Source organism: Tachysurus fulvidraco, chromosome 20 (genome assembly GCF_022655615.1).
Source record: "Tachysurus fulvidraco isolate hzauxx_2018 chromosome 20, HZAU_PFXX_2.0, whole genome shotgun sequence".
In the NCBI taxonomy this organism is placed as follows: Eukaryota; Metazoa; Chordata; class Actinopteri; order Siluriformes; family Bagridae; genus Tachysurus; species Tachysurus fulvidraco.
This window is the reverse complement of record NC_062537.1, coordinates 19,990,172-20,007,253: the sequence shown is the minus strand read 5'-3', so window position 1 is coordinate 20,007,253 and position 17,082 is coordinate 19,990,172. Positions and strand designations below refer to the sequence as shown.

General features: G+C 36.6%; 1 protein-coding gene across 1 annotated transcript; it reads left to right on the top strand.

The window, feature by feature from the left end:
- Nucleotides 1–1,813: 1,813 nt before the first annotated feature.
- On the top strand, nt 1,814–13,167 carry adra1ab (adrenoceptor alpha 1Ab). The gene is made up of 4 exons (XM_047804485.1): nt 1,814–2,204; nt 2,359–2,702; nt 6,792–7,989; nt 12,168–13,167. Exons 3-4 carry the CDS (start codon nt 7,071–7,073, stop codon nt 12,569–12,571), a joined length of 1,323 nt encoding a protein of 440 aa, XP_047660441.1. The 5' UTR covers nt 1,814–2,204; nt 2,359–2,702; nt 6,792–7,070; the 3' UTR covers nt 12,572–13,167.
- Nucleotides 13,168–17,082: the final 3,915 nt, after the last annotated feature.

Sequence of the window (17,082 nt, the reverse complement as noted above, 5' to 3'; positions counted from 1 at the left end):
CCAGAGATGCCAATCAACCTTAGGAGTGACGGGGATGGACAGGATCAGGGACGAGCGCATCAGAGGGACAGATCAGGTCGGCTGTTTTGGGGACAAGGTCAGAGAGACTAGATTGAGATGGTTTGGACATGTACAGAGGAGGGAGATGGTTATATTGGTAGATGGATGTTGGAGATGGAGCTGCAAGGTAATGTTGGAAAAAAATCTTAGTAGAAATAATTAAAATATTATTCCTTACAATACTATAACCAAAGTAAAGTATTAGGCCTTGCAAAATATTACAATTGCTGTCATAAGACATATGTAGGTGATGTTGTAGGCCAAAGATGTTTATTGCAACCAGATTCGGGGCTGTTAGGCCTAGTCAGTCTGAGCACATTTGTAATAACAACTTGTTATGTAGAAGGGAAAATACCATTGTTCCCAGACCTTAGCTCATAAATTGTTATGGAAAAGTGAAGAACACCATGGTTCTCAGACCTTGGTCCATAGCAATAACATGTTATGTAGAATGAAAAAAACAGTGGTCCACAGACCTAGTCCCTGAGAACTAAAGGAAGGAAAATCCATATATGGGCATGTGGTGCTCATAAACTTGTTGTGCAGACTGAAGAAGGCCCAGGTGTTTAGTCTGAGGTCATGAAAAATAAGGGGAGGAAAATCCATAAATGGGCATATGGGTGAAAGGTAATGGGAAATAAGGGGAAATTGGGTCAGTGTATTTAGAAAACATAGGAGATGATTTCGGTAAATAAGGTGATATGGCACCTGGGCTCCTAGGAGCGCCAGGGTATATATTGAGAAGATATCTGAGGTTTTTTTGGTTCTTTTGGGGGTGTGTGTGCGTGTGGGGGCGCGCGCGTGCGGGCGCGTGCCCGTGTCCACGGGTCAAGGTGGGTGGTTTTTATTTTTTGCAAGGACGTCGCGAGAGTTCTTGTTTTTCTTGATTGATTTTGCATGACATGCTCTTTTTGGGGGTTTTAATTTGTTACTTTTAATTTGGCAATTTGTTACTTTTAATTTGGCAATTTGATACTTTTAATTTGGCAATTTGATACTTTTAATTTGGCAAATTATAATTTGTTGGCTGATTGACCCATAATAAAGAAGTCATTCTCATCCAGGTCTGAGGAGTTTTCTCAGTATTTTTGTAGTAATTATAGAGTTAACAGTTAAGTTTAACTAAAACAGTCTTTAGTAACCAAAAAGTCTAAGTGTGGAGATCACCCTGTGATGTGTCGACTTGGAGACCGGCTCTGAGTTCCGACAGTAAGAGGTCAAGAGGAAGGACAAATAGGAGATTTATGGATGTGTTAAATGAGGACATGAAGGTAACTGGTGCGAGAGTAGAGGAAGACGAGGATAGAGTTAGGTGGAAACAGATGATGCTCTGTGGCGACTCTTAACGGGAAAAGACAAAAGTAGAAGAACAAGAAGGAGATTATGTTAAATCTATGAATCAGAGGACTGGTAGCCATTCTACTATCAAAAACGTCTCAGATATATTAATGAACATTCAGGACATACTGAACCTCTGAGACAGGTGTGTATAACGAATAATATTAGAGCCTCCGCCAAGGCTCAAGTCTGTACACAAAAAAAGTCCCAAACTTTTCACACCCAGTTTGAAAATTTCACGCTTTAATGCTCTTAATGGAGTGAATTAATTTCTAAATAAATAAAACATGTTCGGATACGAGTGCTTCTTATCTCCGTGTTCCAGCTTCCAGGCAACTGAAGTGACAATTAGTCAGTGATTTCCAAACAGACAGCCACTTCCTCTTCTCAGTTCTGAATACACAAACGCAAACAAACCACCTCAGAATAAATTAGCATTCGTTAACAGACGAGTTGTTCATGCGTGAGCTTCAATTTGTTGTTTTTTTTAGAGAGTTTGTTGAAGTGGATTCATGTGAAAGTTTTTTAAAGCACCAGACAAACAAATCTCTCGCGAGCCTCTCACTTGGCCACGTCTTTCTTTCTTTCTGTTTTTTCATTGTTGTTTGACGTCCAAAGCGACTTCCGAAGGAATATTAAAATTCCGAGCACGTCTCGAGTCCCTGAGCGTCTCGGAGTGTCTCAGAGACTTTATTGGATTGAAGAACGCTGGTGATATTTACACAAGACATGTAGCTCTGAAGAAAAACGTCACATTTTATTAACTTTTATACCTCCGTGCGGACAAGAGAGCTTTCGGGACTGTGGTGAGTTTCATCAAATGAAGCCTTTACCTGGAATTAGAAAGCACAGTGGTACCATGGATACCGAGCCGACCGAGTATGAGAGCATTTTCTACCTATGGTTACGGCGCTTCATAAGTCACTACCTGCTTTCTTTCATGTTTCCTTTCATTATCAGAGCTGACCTTCATCGACAGAGACTCACACTCGGACAACACACGTTTTCAGAAAGGAGCAGAAGGAACTAAATCAGTCAGCGTTCTACTGCAGCCAGCCAACAAACCAAGCAAACGCACTTCCCGATTGATTTATTTAATCCGAGCTCAATATGCGTAATAAGCATTTTGATGCTTGAGGAGTTGAAGAGCTTGGATCATGACCAATACCCAGCACACCCACCCATCCTGAGCGCACAAAAGTGTTAGGAGGGGCGTGAGGGCTCATGCCATCATCCTGCAGGTGGCTGTAACGGAGGTAACGTGATCCGGAGACATGACTTCATCATCATGAGTGGAAAAAAAGGTGAGTTTTTATATTTTGCCAAAAAAATCTGTCTATTCTGATTAATTTTTTTTTATTCCGTTATTTTTATTTAATCTCCAACATCATGTTGAATTTATTTTGAAACCTGGACCTTAAATTTAATCCTTCTGATGAACAACTTCCAACAACTTCTCCAACTTCTTGCTTGGTGGAATTTGGAGATAAATGGAGAAGAAAATATTTTCATTCTATGATTTATTTGATTGCTTTTTTTTTTTTTTTTTTTTTTTTTTTTTTTTGTTCTGTTAGTAACATTCATTTTTTTCAGGTAATTTTCCGGGTTTATAATTTTTTTAGAAATGTGCAAATCTTCACTGTGGTGAAGGATTATTATAACGGAGCTATTTTTATAACTTTAACAAGGTATTTATTATTGTAAATTATTAATTATTATATCGATTATATTATACGATACACAGGTATTGCAGGTTATCTTACATTTTTTGTCAGAATTCTACTGGCAACACATTGTCAGTCGAGTTATGTTGGACTGATGGATGCCGAGTGGACAGACTTTAAATGGTTTTGATCTTGCTAAAGTCCATTGTTATTCTAAGCACCAAATAGGGGCACTTTGATTTTAGAGCCCTGTATTTAGTCGCCAGATTGGACGCTTTCGCCTCTATTTGGCCTATTTACTCACATTACAGTGAATGAATAGCTTTGGCAGGTGGATCTAATTTAGTTCAGATGTAATTGTGTTTACTGAAACGGATCACAGATGTTTTGGAGGCAGTGATGAAAGAAGCATACGTTCTGTGTTATTAATTTTAATACTATTACTATACAGAGCACAAAGTATCCTGATAAATCACACTCCTGCTTGTTGATCATCATGTAACTTAAAGCTGCTATACGCATTTTTTTCATCTAAGTGTTCTGAGAAAGATGGATCAGTAACTTTCAAACACTCTGTAATAAGTCAGCTATTAAAAATGACAGCACGATTAGCGTCGGGTCCATAAACACTTGAATACCGACAAAGCCGTTTGTAGCATTTTTAGCTGCCCACACTGAAGCTTTAATTTCTGATCCGTACTGTACCATATTATGCCACTCTATATGTTATGTACAAATATATCCTATACCTATGTTATCTACTGAGGATGTTTACATCCAAATTGAATAAACAGCGTAGAAATTTTAGGTACCCTGAATTTAGGGGTTTAAAATACCACTACAATACCACAACATTATACTATGCTGTACTGTACTATACTATACCACATAACATTATACTATATTATACTGTACTATACTATACCATAGAACACTATACTGTACTGTACTGTACTATACTATACCACAGAACACTATACTGTACTGTACTATACTATACCACAGAACACTATACTGTACTGTACTGTACTATACTATACCACAGAACACTATACTGTACTGTACTATACTATACCACAGAACACTATACTGTACTGTACTATACTATACCACAGAACACTATAATGTACTGTACTATACTATACTATACTATACTATACCACAGAACTCTATACTATACTATACTGTACTATACTATACCACAGAACACTATACTATACTGTACTGTACTATACCACAAAACACTATACTGTACTATACTGTACTATACTATACCACAGAACACTATACTATACTATACTATACTGTACTATACTATACCACAGAACACTATACTATACGGTACTATACTATACCACAGAACACTATACTATACTGTACTATACTATACCACAGAACACTATACTATACTGTACTGTACTATACCACAGAACACTATACTGTACTGTACTGTACTATACTATACCACAGAACACTATACTATACTATACTGTACTATACTATACCACAGAACACTATACTATACTATACCACAGAACACTATACTATACTATACCACAGAACACTATACTATACTGTACTGTACTATACCACAGAACACTATACTGTACTGTACTGCACTATACTATACCACAGAATACTATACTGTACTATACTGTACTATACTATATCACAGAACACTATACTGTACTATACTGTACTATACTATACCACAGAACACTATACTGTACTATACTGTACTATACCACAGAACACTATACTGTACTGTACTGTACTATACTATACCACAGAACACTATACTGTACTATACTGTACTATACTATACCACAGAACACTATACTGTACTATACTGTACTATACTATACCACAGAACACTATACTGTACTGTACTATACTATACCACAGAACTCTATACTGTACTATACTGTACTATACTATACCACAGAACACTATACTATACCACAGAACACTATAATGTACTATACTGTACTATACTATACCACAGAACTCTATACTGTACTATACTATATCACAGAACACTATAATGTACTATACTGTACTACACTATACCACAGAACACTATACTGTACTATACTGTACTATACTATACCACAGAACACTATACTGTACCACAGAACACTATAATGTACTATACTGTACTATACTATACCACAGAACTCTATACTGTACTATACTATATCACAGAACACTATAATGTACTATACTGTACTATACTATACCACATAACACTATACTATACCACAGAACACTATACTGTACTGTACTGTACTATACTATACCGCAGAACACTATACTATACTGTACTATACTGTACTGTACTATACCACAGAACACTATACTATACCACAGAACACTATACTGTACTGTACTGTACTGTACTGTACCACAGAACACTATACTATACTATACTATACCACAGAACACTGTACTGTACTGTACTACACTACACTATACTATACTATACTATACCACAGAACACTATACTACACTACACTATACGATACGATACTACATTATACTATACCACAGAACACTGTACTGTACTACACTATACTATACTATATATACTATACTATATCACAGAACACTATACTATACTATACTATACCACAGAACGCTGTACTATACTATACTATACTATACTATACTATACTACACTATACTACACTATACTATACTATACTATACCACAGAACACTGTACTGTACTGTACTACACTACACTATACTATAACACAGAACACTATACTACACTACACTATACGATACGATACTACATTATACTATACCACAGAACACTGTACTATACTATACCATACCACAGAACACTGTACTGTACTACACTATACTATATATACTATACTATATCACAGAACACTATATTATACTATACTATACTATACTATACTATACCACAGAACGCTGCACTATACTATACTATACTATACTATACTATACTATACTATACTATACTATACTATACTATACTACCCTATACTACACTATACTACACTATACTATACCACAGAACACTGTACTATACTTTACTATACCACAGAACACTGTACTGTACTTTACTATACCACAGAACACTGTACTGTACTGTACTACACTACACTATACTATACTATACTATACTATACTATACTATACTACACTATACTATGCCATAGAACACTATACTATGCTATTCTATATTATACTATACCACAGAACACTGTACTACACTATACTATACTATACCACAGAACACTGTACTACACTATACTACACTATACTATACCACAGAACACTGTACTATACTTTACTATACCACAGAACACTGTACTGTACTACACTACACTACACTATACTATACTATACTATACTATACTACACTATACTATGCCATAGAACACTATACTATGCTATTCTATATTATACTATACCACAGAACACTGTACTACACTATACTATACTATACCACAGAACACTATACTACACTATACTATACTATACCACAGAACACTGTACTACACTATACTATACTATACCACAGAACACTGTACTACACTATACTATACTATACTAATACTATACTATACTATACTATACTATACTATACCACAGAACATTATACTACACTATGTTATACTATACTATACTATACTATACTGTACTGTACTGTACTATACTATTCTGTACTAATATTGCTTCTTCCTTTTTACAGGATACAGAATGCATCATTGAAAAGCCAAAGCCAACGTTTGAAAGCTGCTGGAAAGATGAAGTTTCAGTGGTTAGATTTAGATGCCCCTACACCTTTTCTGTAAGACTTTACAAGGTTAAGATGTCAATCCCTTTTGAGTTGACTGTAACCAGAACCCAAACTGATCTCCAGACAGATTTAACACAGGGACGACCATGAGTTTGAACACTGTATGTCTCACCTGATTATGCTGAGCTGAACTGAGTAATACTTTAAGAGCCAGTTCACAGCAGATGTGCAATGGTGCCTGCTGAAGAAAACCTCACAGCTGTATTCAACCTAGACAGCTGTCTGAACTGCACCCAGCCACCAGTGTATGATGTAAATCTCCCAAAGGTGGTGACCATGGTGGTGGTCTTTATGATTTTCCTTCTGTTTGGAGTAATGGGTAATGTGCTGGTCATCATGTCTGTGGTGTGCCACCAACATCTCCGATCAGTCACGCATTGCTTCATTGCCAACTTAGCTGTTGCTGATCTGCTTCTCAGCAGCGTGGTTGTGCCATTGTCAGCCTCTTCCGAGGCACTGGGACGCTGGGTTTTGGGCCGGGCATTGTGTGGTGTGTGGGCATCGCTCGATGTCCTGTGCTCCACCGCATCCATCTTCAACCTCTGCGTTATCTCTGTGGACCGCTGGCTGGCTGTCACCTACCCGCTGCGATACCTGTCTCTCGCCACATCTAAGCGTGCTGTCGGTGCCATGGTGGCTGTCTGGGTGGCGTCAGCTGGCATTTCCGTCGGGCCTCTGTTTGGCTGGAGAGAACCGATGCCTGATGACGAATCAGTATGCAGCGTCAACGAAGATCCAGGTTATGCCATTTTCTCTGCCTCCTGCTCCTTCTACATTCCCCTCACTGTGATATTAATCATGTACTGTAAAGTCTACATGGTGGCACGCAGGAAAGCAAGAAGACTGACTGAAGGACAGTGGCACAGTGACATAAAGGGTGGGGCAGAGTTCAGGATCCACCGTGGTAATGCTCAGAGATGCCATGCTGAGAGAGGAAAGGAAGACGAAGGAAGTAGGAAAGGTCGCTCTTATGGTGCCCTTGTGAAGCTGCTCTCGTTCTCAAAGGAGATGAAAGCAGCGAAGACCCTGGGCATAGTGGTGGGCTGCTTCATCCTCTGCTGGCTGCCCTTCTTTCTCGTGTTGCCCCTAAGTGAGTACACTACAGCTCGTTTCATCACACAATAAGATGTTGACCAAATGAATTTAGTAATTTAGTAGTATAATAGTAAATCTTACTTTAAATAGTAATTGCAACGAATCTGAGCTAAACATTTAGGGGAGGTCATTATTATTTTGTTAAAAGATCTTTTTTATTTATTTATTTAATAATAATAATAATATACACGAATTATCCTGCTCAGAAGTTTACACCCCACTCAAAAGTTTTGAACATTGAATGTTAGAAGATTTTGTAATAGTTGCCTACAAGTCCCTCGGTTGTCTTCGGTGTAAAATCTCCAAAACTTTTGGTAAGGAAACAAATGTTTCCTACAGAAGATGCTGGATAAAGTTCAATGTGCAGGACCTGGAGGATATTTCTGTTGAAAAGTGGGCGGTTTTTAACTCATGAAGAACGAAACAGAAACACAGTCACTGTTCATCCAGGTAACGACACACAGTATACAATCAGAAAATCAACTCTGTGATCAACAAACATTTTATGATTCTTACACGTTTTTGTCACGATAATCTTCACAAATGTACAAACCCAATTTAAAAACTCAGTGACTTCAGGACGATGGAACAGGAAGTGCTAAAATACAGAATCCTTTAAGAGATTTAGTTCAAGTTCTTACAGCACTGTAAAAAATCAAGCAAACATAAGCCCCGTTCACACCGCAAGTCTTAATGCTCAATTCGGATATTTTGCTCAGATCTGATTTTTTTGTTTGGTTGTTCACATTACCTTTTAAAATGTGGCCTATATCGGATACCAGTGTGAACTGTTTGCTGTTTAGAACTGACCCGCATGCGCAAACGAACAATAACGATGACGTCAAACGCAGCACGCCGTTGCGCTAAAGTTGCATTTTCGCTTTTCTTTCTAAATGTTTGTGTAATGGCAGCACAGAGACGCAGTGTTTTGAAAATTTTCGGATGTCGAGGGCGACTTTTGATTATTTGATCCATTTTGTAGGCGTAGTCACGTTGATGTAGATTGACGTAAAAGTCACATCAAATCCGCCTTGGCTGTTCACACTGCGGCCACATTGGAAAAAATCAGATTCGGGTCTGATTCAGGACCACATATGGAAGTGGTCTGAATCTGATTTGAAAAAATCAGATCTGGGTCAGATTTGTTCACACTACTCCTGAAGAAGTCTGACCTGGTCACTTGACCCCAAAAAAATCAGATTTGGGCCAGTTTTACCTGCAGTGTGAACGGGGCTATAAATGGGGTTTATAGAACAGGGTTTATTTGTGTAAATTCAGTTTTTATGAACTTATGACCTCATGACAAAACTTACAAACTCAGCTGTAGAATAAATAATCAGAATAAATAACTTAAATAACCCAATCCCACAGATGGCTATTAAATATGTCCTATTTCACATATTTGATTAACATAATGTAAGAACTGTTGATAATAAACATATAATAAAATGCAAAACAAGCAGCGTATTAAGTTTCCATGTCTTTGTTATAATTTGTTTGGGATCGTATAATACGCTCTGTCTCATTCAGTGACGGTATAAAGAGCTCTCTTATTTGGCCTGTTGTGTCTGTGTGTGTGTGTGTGTGTGTGTGTGTGTGTGTGTGTGTGTGTGTGTGTGTGTGTGTGTGTGTAGGGCTTGACACTAAAATGAACTGCATTGTGGGATGGAAATGTAAACACAGTGCAGTGTTCTTCTTTGGAATGAGCTGCTTTTTAAAATGTCACACATTAAAGAGTCACAGATTCATAGATGGAAAACTGGTCTCTCGAGGCCTGGATTTGTTTGGTGAAGTTATATTTTGGTTGGAATTCAGATATACGAATAGTTTAGCTCCCAGTATCTTACGACCGATCCACGACATGTCTGTCTGTTAGTCTGACTGAATAATCAGATCGATGATACGTGACCGAGGAAAGAGTAAAAATAATCTTTTTTGTGTGTTTCAAAGAATTCTTTATGTGCTTTGTGAAACTTGCACAATTTTTTTGTCGATCTAACGTTGTAGAAATATTTAAATATATTCTACTTTTAAACATAGATATATGTTTGTTATTTGTCAGATATATATTTGTTAAAAATCAATGCCTGATGTTGTCAAGGGAGTTAAAATTTAAATTCACAAAAATTAAAAAAATAAAAATTAATTTCATAACCTGAGGCATTCTCTTCCTCTTACAACACAGCATTTTGCCTAGAATTTAAATGTTTTATTTATTTTTTTAACTAAAGAATGACTGTGTTTGGTACCCATTTATAGGTACCTTTAATGTTGTGGAACATCTATAAAAGTTACGTTTGCTAATCTGTTTTTTGCTAATCTGTTTTTTGCTAATCTGATTTTCTGACCCTGTTTGGTTGTTTACTTCTGAGATTTTAGATATTCTGAGCTCTCAGGGTACAAAGAAGGTATACACCTTGACTCTTGTTCTGTCACCGAGGTAGAGGAGTAATCGACGTCTAAAGTAGGGTTGCCACCTTCAATACAGAAAAATAAGGGACGCCTGCCGCAGCGGGGGCCACACCCCTCGGGACCACGATGACCACGGTCCCGATGGCGTTCCAGTGGTGGTATATCATAACTTAAAACATGTATTCATAGAAATATTAAGATTGATACCAATGGATATTATAATAAGATATCTGCTATTGAAATCAGTGTGAACAGATGCACTCAGTCTCTCACTATCACAACTTAAGTCGTCATATTGAATACACAGCTATGACAATAATAAATCTACACCAACAAAGTGTGACTGAGAACACAAAAAATAAGCTTTTGGAGGAACTTGTGAGATGTGAACCATATTTTATTAAATGATTATTAAATTAACAGATCCATAACTTAGTAATTATAACTTGCAAACTTGCAAAATATCTTCCATGAACATCATGAACGTAATAACATCAGTGGATGTATATCAGTGTATCAGATGCCATCGTTTCATATGGATTTTCTGTCACTCTGACTGTCAAAAGAACCGGCGAGGCGGCGTCCCGCCCTCCTCTGACTCTGATTGGCCGTGATTCACGGCCCGTATCCCTAAAACAAACCAATCAAACCAACGATGGCAACGAGTATTACCCAATCAGGGGAAGAATAGGACACAATGCGGGTGGGGTGATTTGCATGGGATGCTGTATAAAGTGGACCTATGTAAAATACGTCCCTTGTTGATTTGATACGGGACGCGTCATTTTGCTTGTAAATACGGGACGATTCCGTATTTCACGGGACGGGTGGCAACCCTAGTCTAAAGATAATTTAAATGACGTCTAAAGATCTTCCTCTTCTCGCTGTATTTTCTCCCAACGGATTAATATAAGTTGTCAAATAATAACGTTTGGTTATAAAACAGTCGTACCTGCCGATACAACCACTAAACCGGTGTATCGGTCTCGCTGTCCATCACGATGCTCACTTCCATTACAGCAGCTGTAAACAAGATAAAAAAAAGATTTCTTGTTACGATTTCTTATTTTCTTACTACTATCTTTTTCTTTCTTTCTTTCTTTCTTTCTTTCTTTATTTCGTTCTTTCTTTCTTTCTTTCTTTCTTTCTTTCTTCACTGGCACATCACAGGTTTATTCACTCATTTTACTTCTAAATTCATTCTTTTGTTCATCTAAAAACAAACTACAAGACACAAGAACGAGTTTAGGGAGATGTTCAGACATCCGGATGAATTCACCTAGTTATCTTGTTCTTCACTTTTCCCACTACCTTTAAAATTAAAGCTTATAGTTATGTTTTATAAGTGTTCCCCAATCAGTAAAAGTTTTTTTTTAACAGGGCTAAGGATTGTAGTTTTGTGATGCAGAAAATCTAAATGTGTTCATTTGTCATTGCAATAGTATTAATTAATATAATTAACATTATAAATAAATGCACATTAAAAGAGTACATAGATAATAAATACAGAAATAAATCAAGAAAGCAAGAAAGACAGGAATAAGAATATATATATATATTGATAAATAAATCAGCTGAATGAAGGAAGGAAGGAATTAATACATATTAGATAGATAGATAGATAGATAGATAGATAGATAGATAGATAGATAGATAGATAGATAGATAAAATGAGTTTTTATGATTACTTATAATAAAATGTCATTAAAGATTATCCTTTTTGACTTGTTTTTTTTTTTCCTTTTTCTTTTATCTGCATAGGTTCCATCTTCCCGTCTCACAGACCCTCAGACACAGTGTTTAAGATCACCTTCTGGCTTGGATACTTCAACAGCTGCCTAAACCCCATCATCTACCCGTGCTTTAGCCAGGAGTTCAAAAAAGCCTTTCAGAATGTTCTTAAAGGCCTCTGCTTTCACAGAGCCACCCACACCCACACCACCACCACCACTAATATCACCCCTCTTACCCAAATCTCCCCCCATCCTGCCCTGCCCTCTCGTTCTGTCACTCTTTCTACCTCTCGGTTTACTCACACAGGGGCAGATCGGGTGAGTAAAAGCCTCCTGAAGGCTTGCTGCAGCACTGGAGGCAAAACCAGCAGCACAGAGACTCGGCACGTCCTCGTCGACATGAAAGGCGTGACGGGAGGACAGGCTGTGTGAGACACGACCAGCGTGATCAGTAAGACACACTGGATTATAAATGCAGCAGAGTTCACAAGCCTGAGTCCACTAGCATGATTTAGCAACATTTATCTACAGCTAAAACATTGTTTATACTGAGACATTGAAAAGAACAGAAAAGAAAAAGATTACACTCTCTTTTATGATGTGCATGTCTGTGCTTGTACATGTGTATAGATTTCTGCTTATCTGTGTTCATAAAATTAGCATTTATTTGGTCAGTTCTTAACAAAATTAATAAACACAGTCAGACGGTCTCTTTCTCCTTTATTTTTTGAATAAAAAATGCAACATTTTGAACTTTTACTCCTATCACGTTGTCACTTAGCGTGCTAGTTTCCTCTCTCTGTCATTCTATTGACTATATTTCATTTTCCATAAATATGTTGCTCATACTGTCCACCTTAAAGAGAAATGTTTCTCAGCTAGATATAATAACTCATCCACAAAGGACAAATCCACTATACTAATCCATAACACACTATATTAATCCATAACACACTATACTAATCCACACTACACTATACTATACACACTACACTATACTATACACACTACACTATACTAATCCACACTACACTATACTATACACACTACACTATACTAAGCCACACTACACTATACTATACACACTACACTATACTATACACACTACACTATACTATACACACTACACTATACTAATCCACACTACACTATACTATACACACTACACTATACTAAGCCACACTACACTATACTATACACACTACACTATACTATACACACTACACTATACTATACACACTACACTATACTAATCCATAACACACTATATTAATCCATAACACACTATACTAATCCACACTACACTATACTATACACACTACACTATACTAATCCACACTACACTATACTATACACACTACACTATACTAATCCACACTACACTATACTATACACACTACACTATACTAATCCACACTACACTATACTATACACACTACACTATACTAAGCCACACTACACTATACTATACACACTACACTATACTAAGCCACACTACACTAATCCATAACACACTATACTAATCCACACTACACTATACTAAGCCACACTACACTATACTAATCCACACTACACTATACTATACACACTACACTATACTAAGCCACACTACACTATACTAATCCACACTACACTATACTATACACACTACACTATACTAAGCCACACTACACTAATCCATAACACACTATACTAAGCCACACTACACTATACTATACACACTACACTATACTAAGCCACACTACACTAATCCATAACACACTATATTAATCCACACTACACTATACTAATCCACACTACACTATACTAATCCACACTACATTATACTAATCCACACTACACTATACTAATCCACACTACACTATACTATACACACTACACTATACTAAGCCACACTACACTAATCCATAACACACTATATTAATCCACACTACACTATACTAATCCACACTACATTATACTAATCCACACTACACTATACTAAGCCACACTACACTGTACTAATCCACACTACACTACACACACTACACTACACTATACACACTACACTATGCTAATACACACTACACTATACTAATCCACACTACATTATACTAATCCACACTACACTATACTAATCCACACTACACTACACACACTACACTATACTAATCCACACTACACTACACACACTACACTACACTATACACACTACACTATGCTAATACACACTACACTATACTAATACACACTACACTATACTAATCCACACTACACTATACACACTACACTATACTAATCCACACTACACTATACTAATCCACACTACACTATACTAATACACATTACACTTTGCTAATACACACTACACTATACTAATCCACACTACACTATACTAATCCACACTACGCTATACTAATCCACACTATACTAATCCACACTACACTATACACACTACACTATACTAATACACACTACACTATACTAATACACACTACACTATACTAATCCACACTACACTATACTAATCCACACTACACTGTACTAATCCACACTACACTATACTAATACACACTACACTATACTAATCCACACTACACTATACTAATCCAAACTACACTATACTAATCCACACTACACTATACTAAGCCACACTACACTGTACTAATCCACACTACACTATACTAATACACACTACACTATACTAATACACACTACACTATACTAATCCACACTACACTATACTAATCCACACTACACTATACTAATACACACTACACTATACTAATACACACTACACTATACTAATCCACACTACACTATACTAATACACACTACACTATACTAATACACACTACACTATACTAATCTACACTACACTATACTAATCCACACTACACTATACTAATCCACACTACACTATACTAATACACACTACACTATACTAATCCACACTACACTATACTAATACACACTACACTATACTAATACACACTACACTGTACTAATACACACTACACTATACTAATACACACTACACTATACTAATACACACTACACTAAGCTAATCCACACTACACTATACACACTACACTATGCTAATACACACTACACTATACTAATACACACTACACTATACTAATACACACTACGCTATACTAAGTCACACTATGCTATACTAATCCACACTACACTGTACTAATCCACACTACACTGTACTAATCCACACTACACTATACTAATCCACACTACACTATACTAATCCAAACTACACTATACTAATCCACACTACACTATACTAAGCCACACTACACTATACTAATACACACTACACTATATCACTACACTATACTAATACACACTACACTATACTAATACACACTACACTATGCTAATATACACTACACTATGCTAATCTACACTACACTATACTAATCTACACTACACTATACTAATCCACACTACACTATACTAATACACACTACACTATACTAATCCACACTACACTATACTAATACACACTACACTATACTAATACACACTACACTATACTAATACACACTACACTATACTAATACACACTACACTATGCTAATATACACTACACTATGCTAATCTACACTACACTATACTAATCTACACTACACTATACTAATCCACACTACACTATACTAATCCACACTACACTATACTAATACACACTACACTATACTAATCCACACTACACTATACTAATACACACTACACTATGCTAATATACACTACACTATGCTAATCTACACTACACTATACTAATCTACACTACACTATACTAATCCACACTACACTATACTAATCCACACTACACTATACTAATACACACTACACTATACTAATACACACTACACTATACTAATCCACACTACACTATACTAATACACACTACACTATACTAATCCACACTACACTATACTAATACACACTACACTATGCTAATATACACTACACTATACTAATACACACTACACTATACTAATCCACACTACACTATACTAATACACACTACACTATACTAATACACACTACACTATGCTAATATACACTACACTATGCTAATACACACTACACTATACTAATACACACTACACTATACTAATACACACTACACTATACTAATACACACTACACTATGCTAATACACACTACACTATATTAATCCACACTACATTAATCCACACTTTGCCCAGTGTGGGCGGATCTTCCATGTTTTCCTCATGCTCAAAGGGTTTCCTCAGGGTTTCCTCAAGGTTCTCTGTTTTCCTCATGCAGACATGTTCTGTTGGCTGATTGCCATCTTCAAATTGCCTGTCATGTGTGTGTTTGTGTGTGGGATACAACATATATACAACAGGATATGGACATGTGACCTGCCTGACTTCTGAGCTCTATAGAACTGAAAAAGGCAGGAAAAGCGCTCTAAAGTGATACACAGAGCCACCTAGTGGTCCATCATCATCATCAATCATCATCGTCATCATCTTTGTGTCATTACTGTAGTTTGATGTTACAGTTAAATCGAGCCATTCATTATTCAAGCAAGTATTTTCATGTGATTGTTCTTATGCCCAGAGTTTTATATTTTTATTCATACTACATGTTTTTATTCACAGCTCAATGCTGGATCTGATTAAAGGGATATTTTCCCCTCTTTAGCAGTAACTTCAGTGTTGTTCTCGCGTGTGTAAGAGCAGGTGGTGTGTCTCTCTGTGCCAAAACATTCGTGCACAATTAATCTTTATCTATGGCTGTTTGGAGAAGCAGTCTGTAATTTGTTAATATACGAATTAACAGGAATCACATCAGTAACTAATCTTTCAGTTAAGGTTCACGAGACCTATGAAATGTTGGATTTCTTCAAACTCTGGCAACCTTGCAGTTGGGTTTTTTGTTTGTTTGTTTGTTTGTTTGTTTGTTTGTTACCGATC

Bases quoted from the DNA above. Each gene is read 5' to 3' on its own strand.
- adra1ab (XM_047804485.1), top strand. From the start codon at position 7,071: ATGGTGCCTGCTGAAGAAAACCTCACAGCTGTATTCAACCTAGACAGC. The intron at 7,990-12,167 runs GTGAGTACACTA...TTATCTGCATAG, and splicing joins CTTTCTCGTGTTGCCCCTAA to GTTCCATCTTCCCGTCTCAC.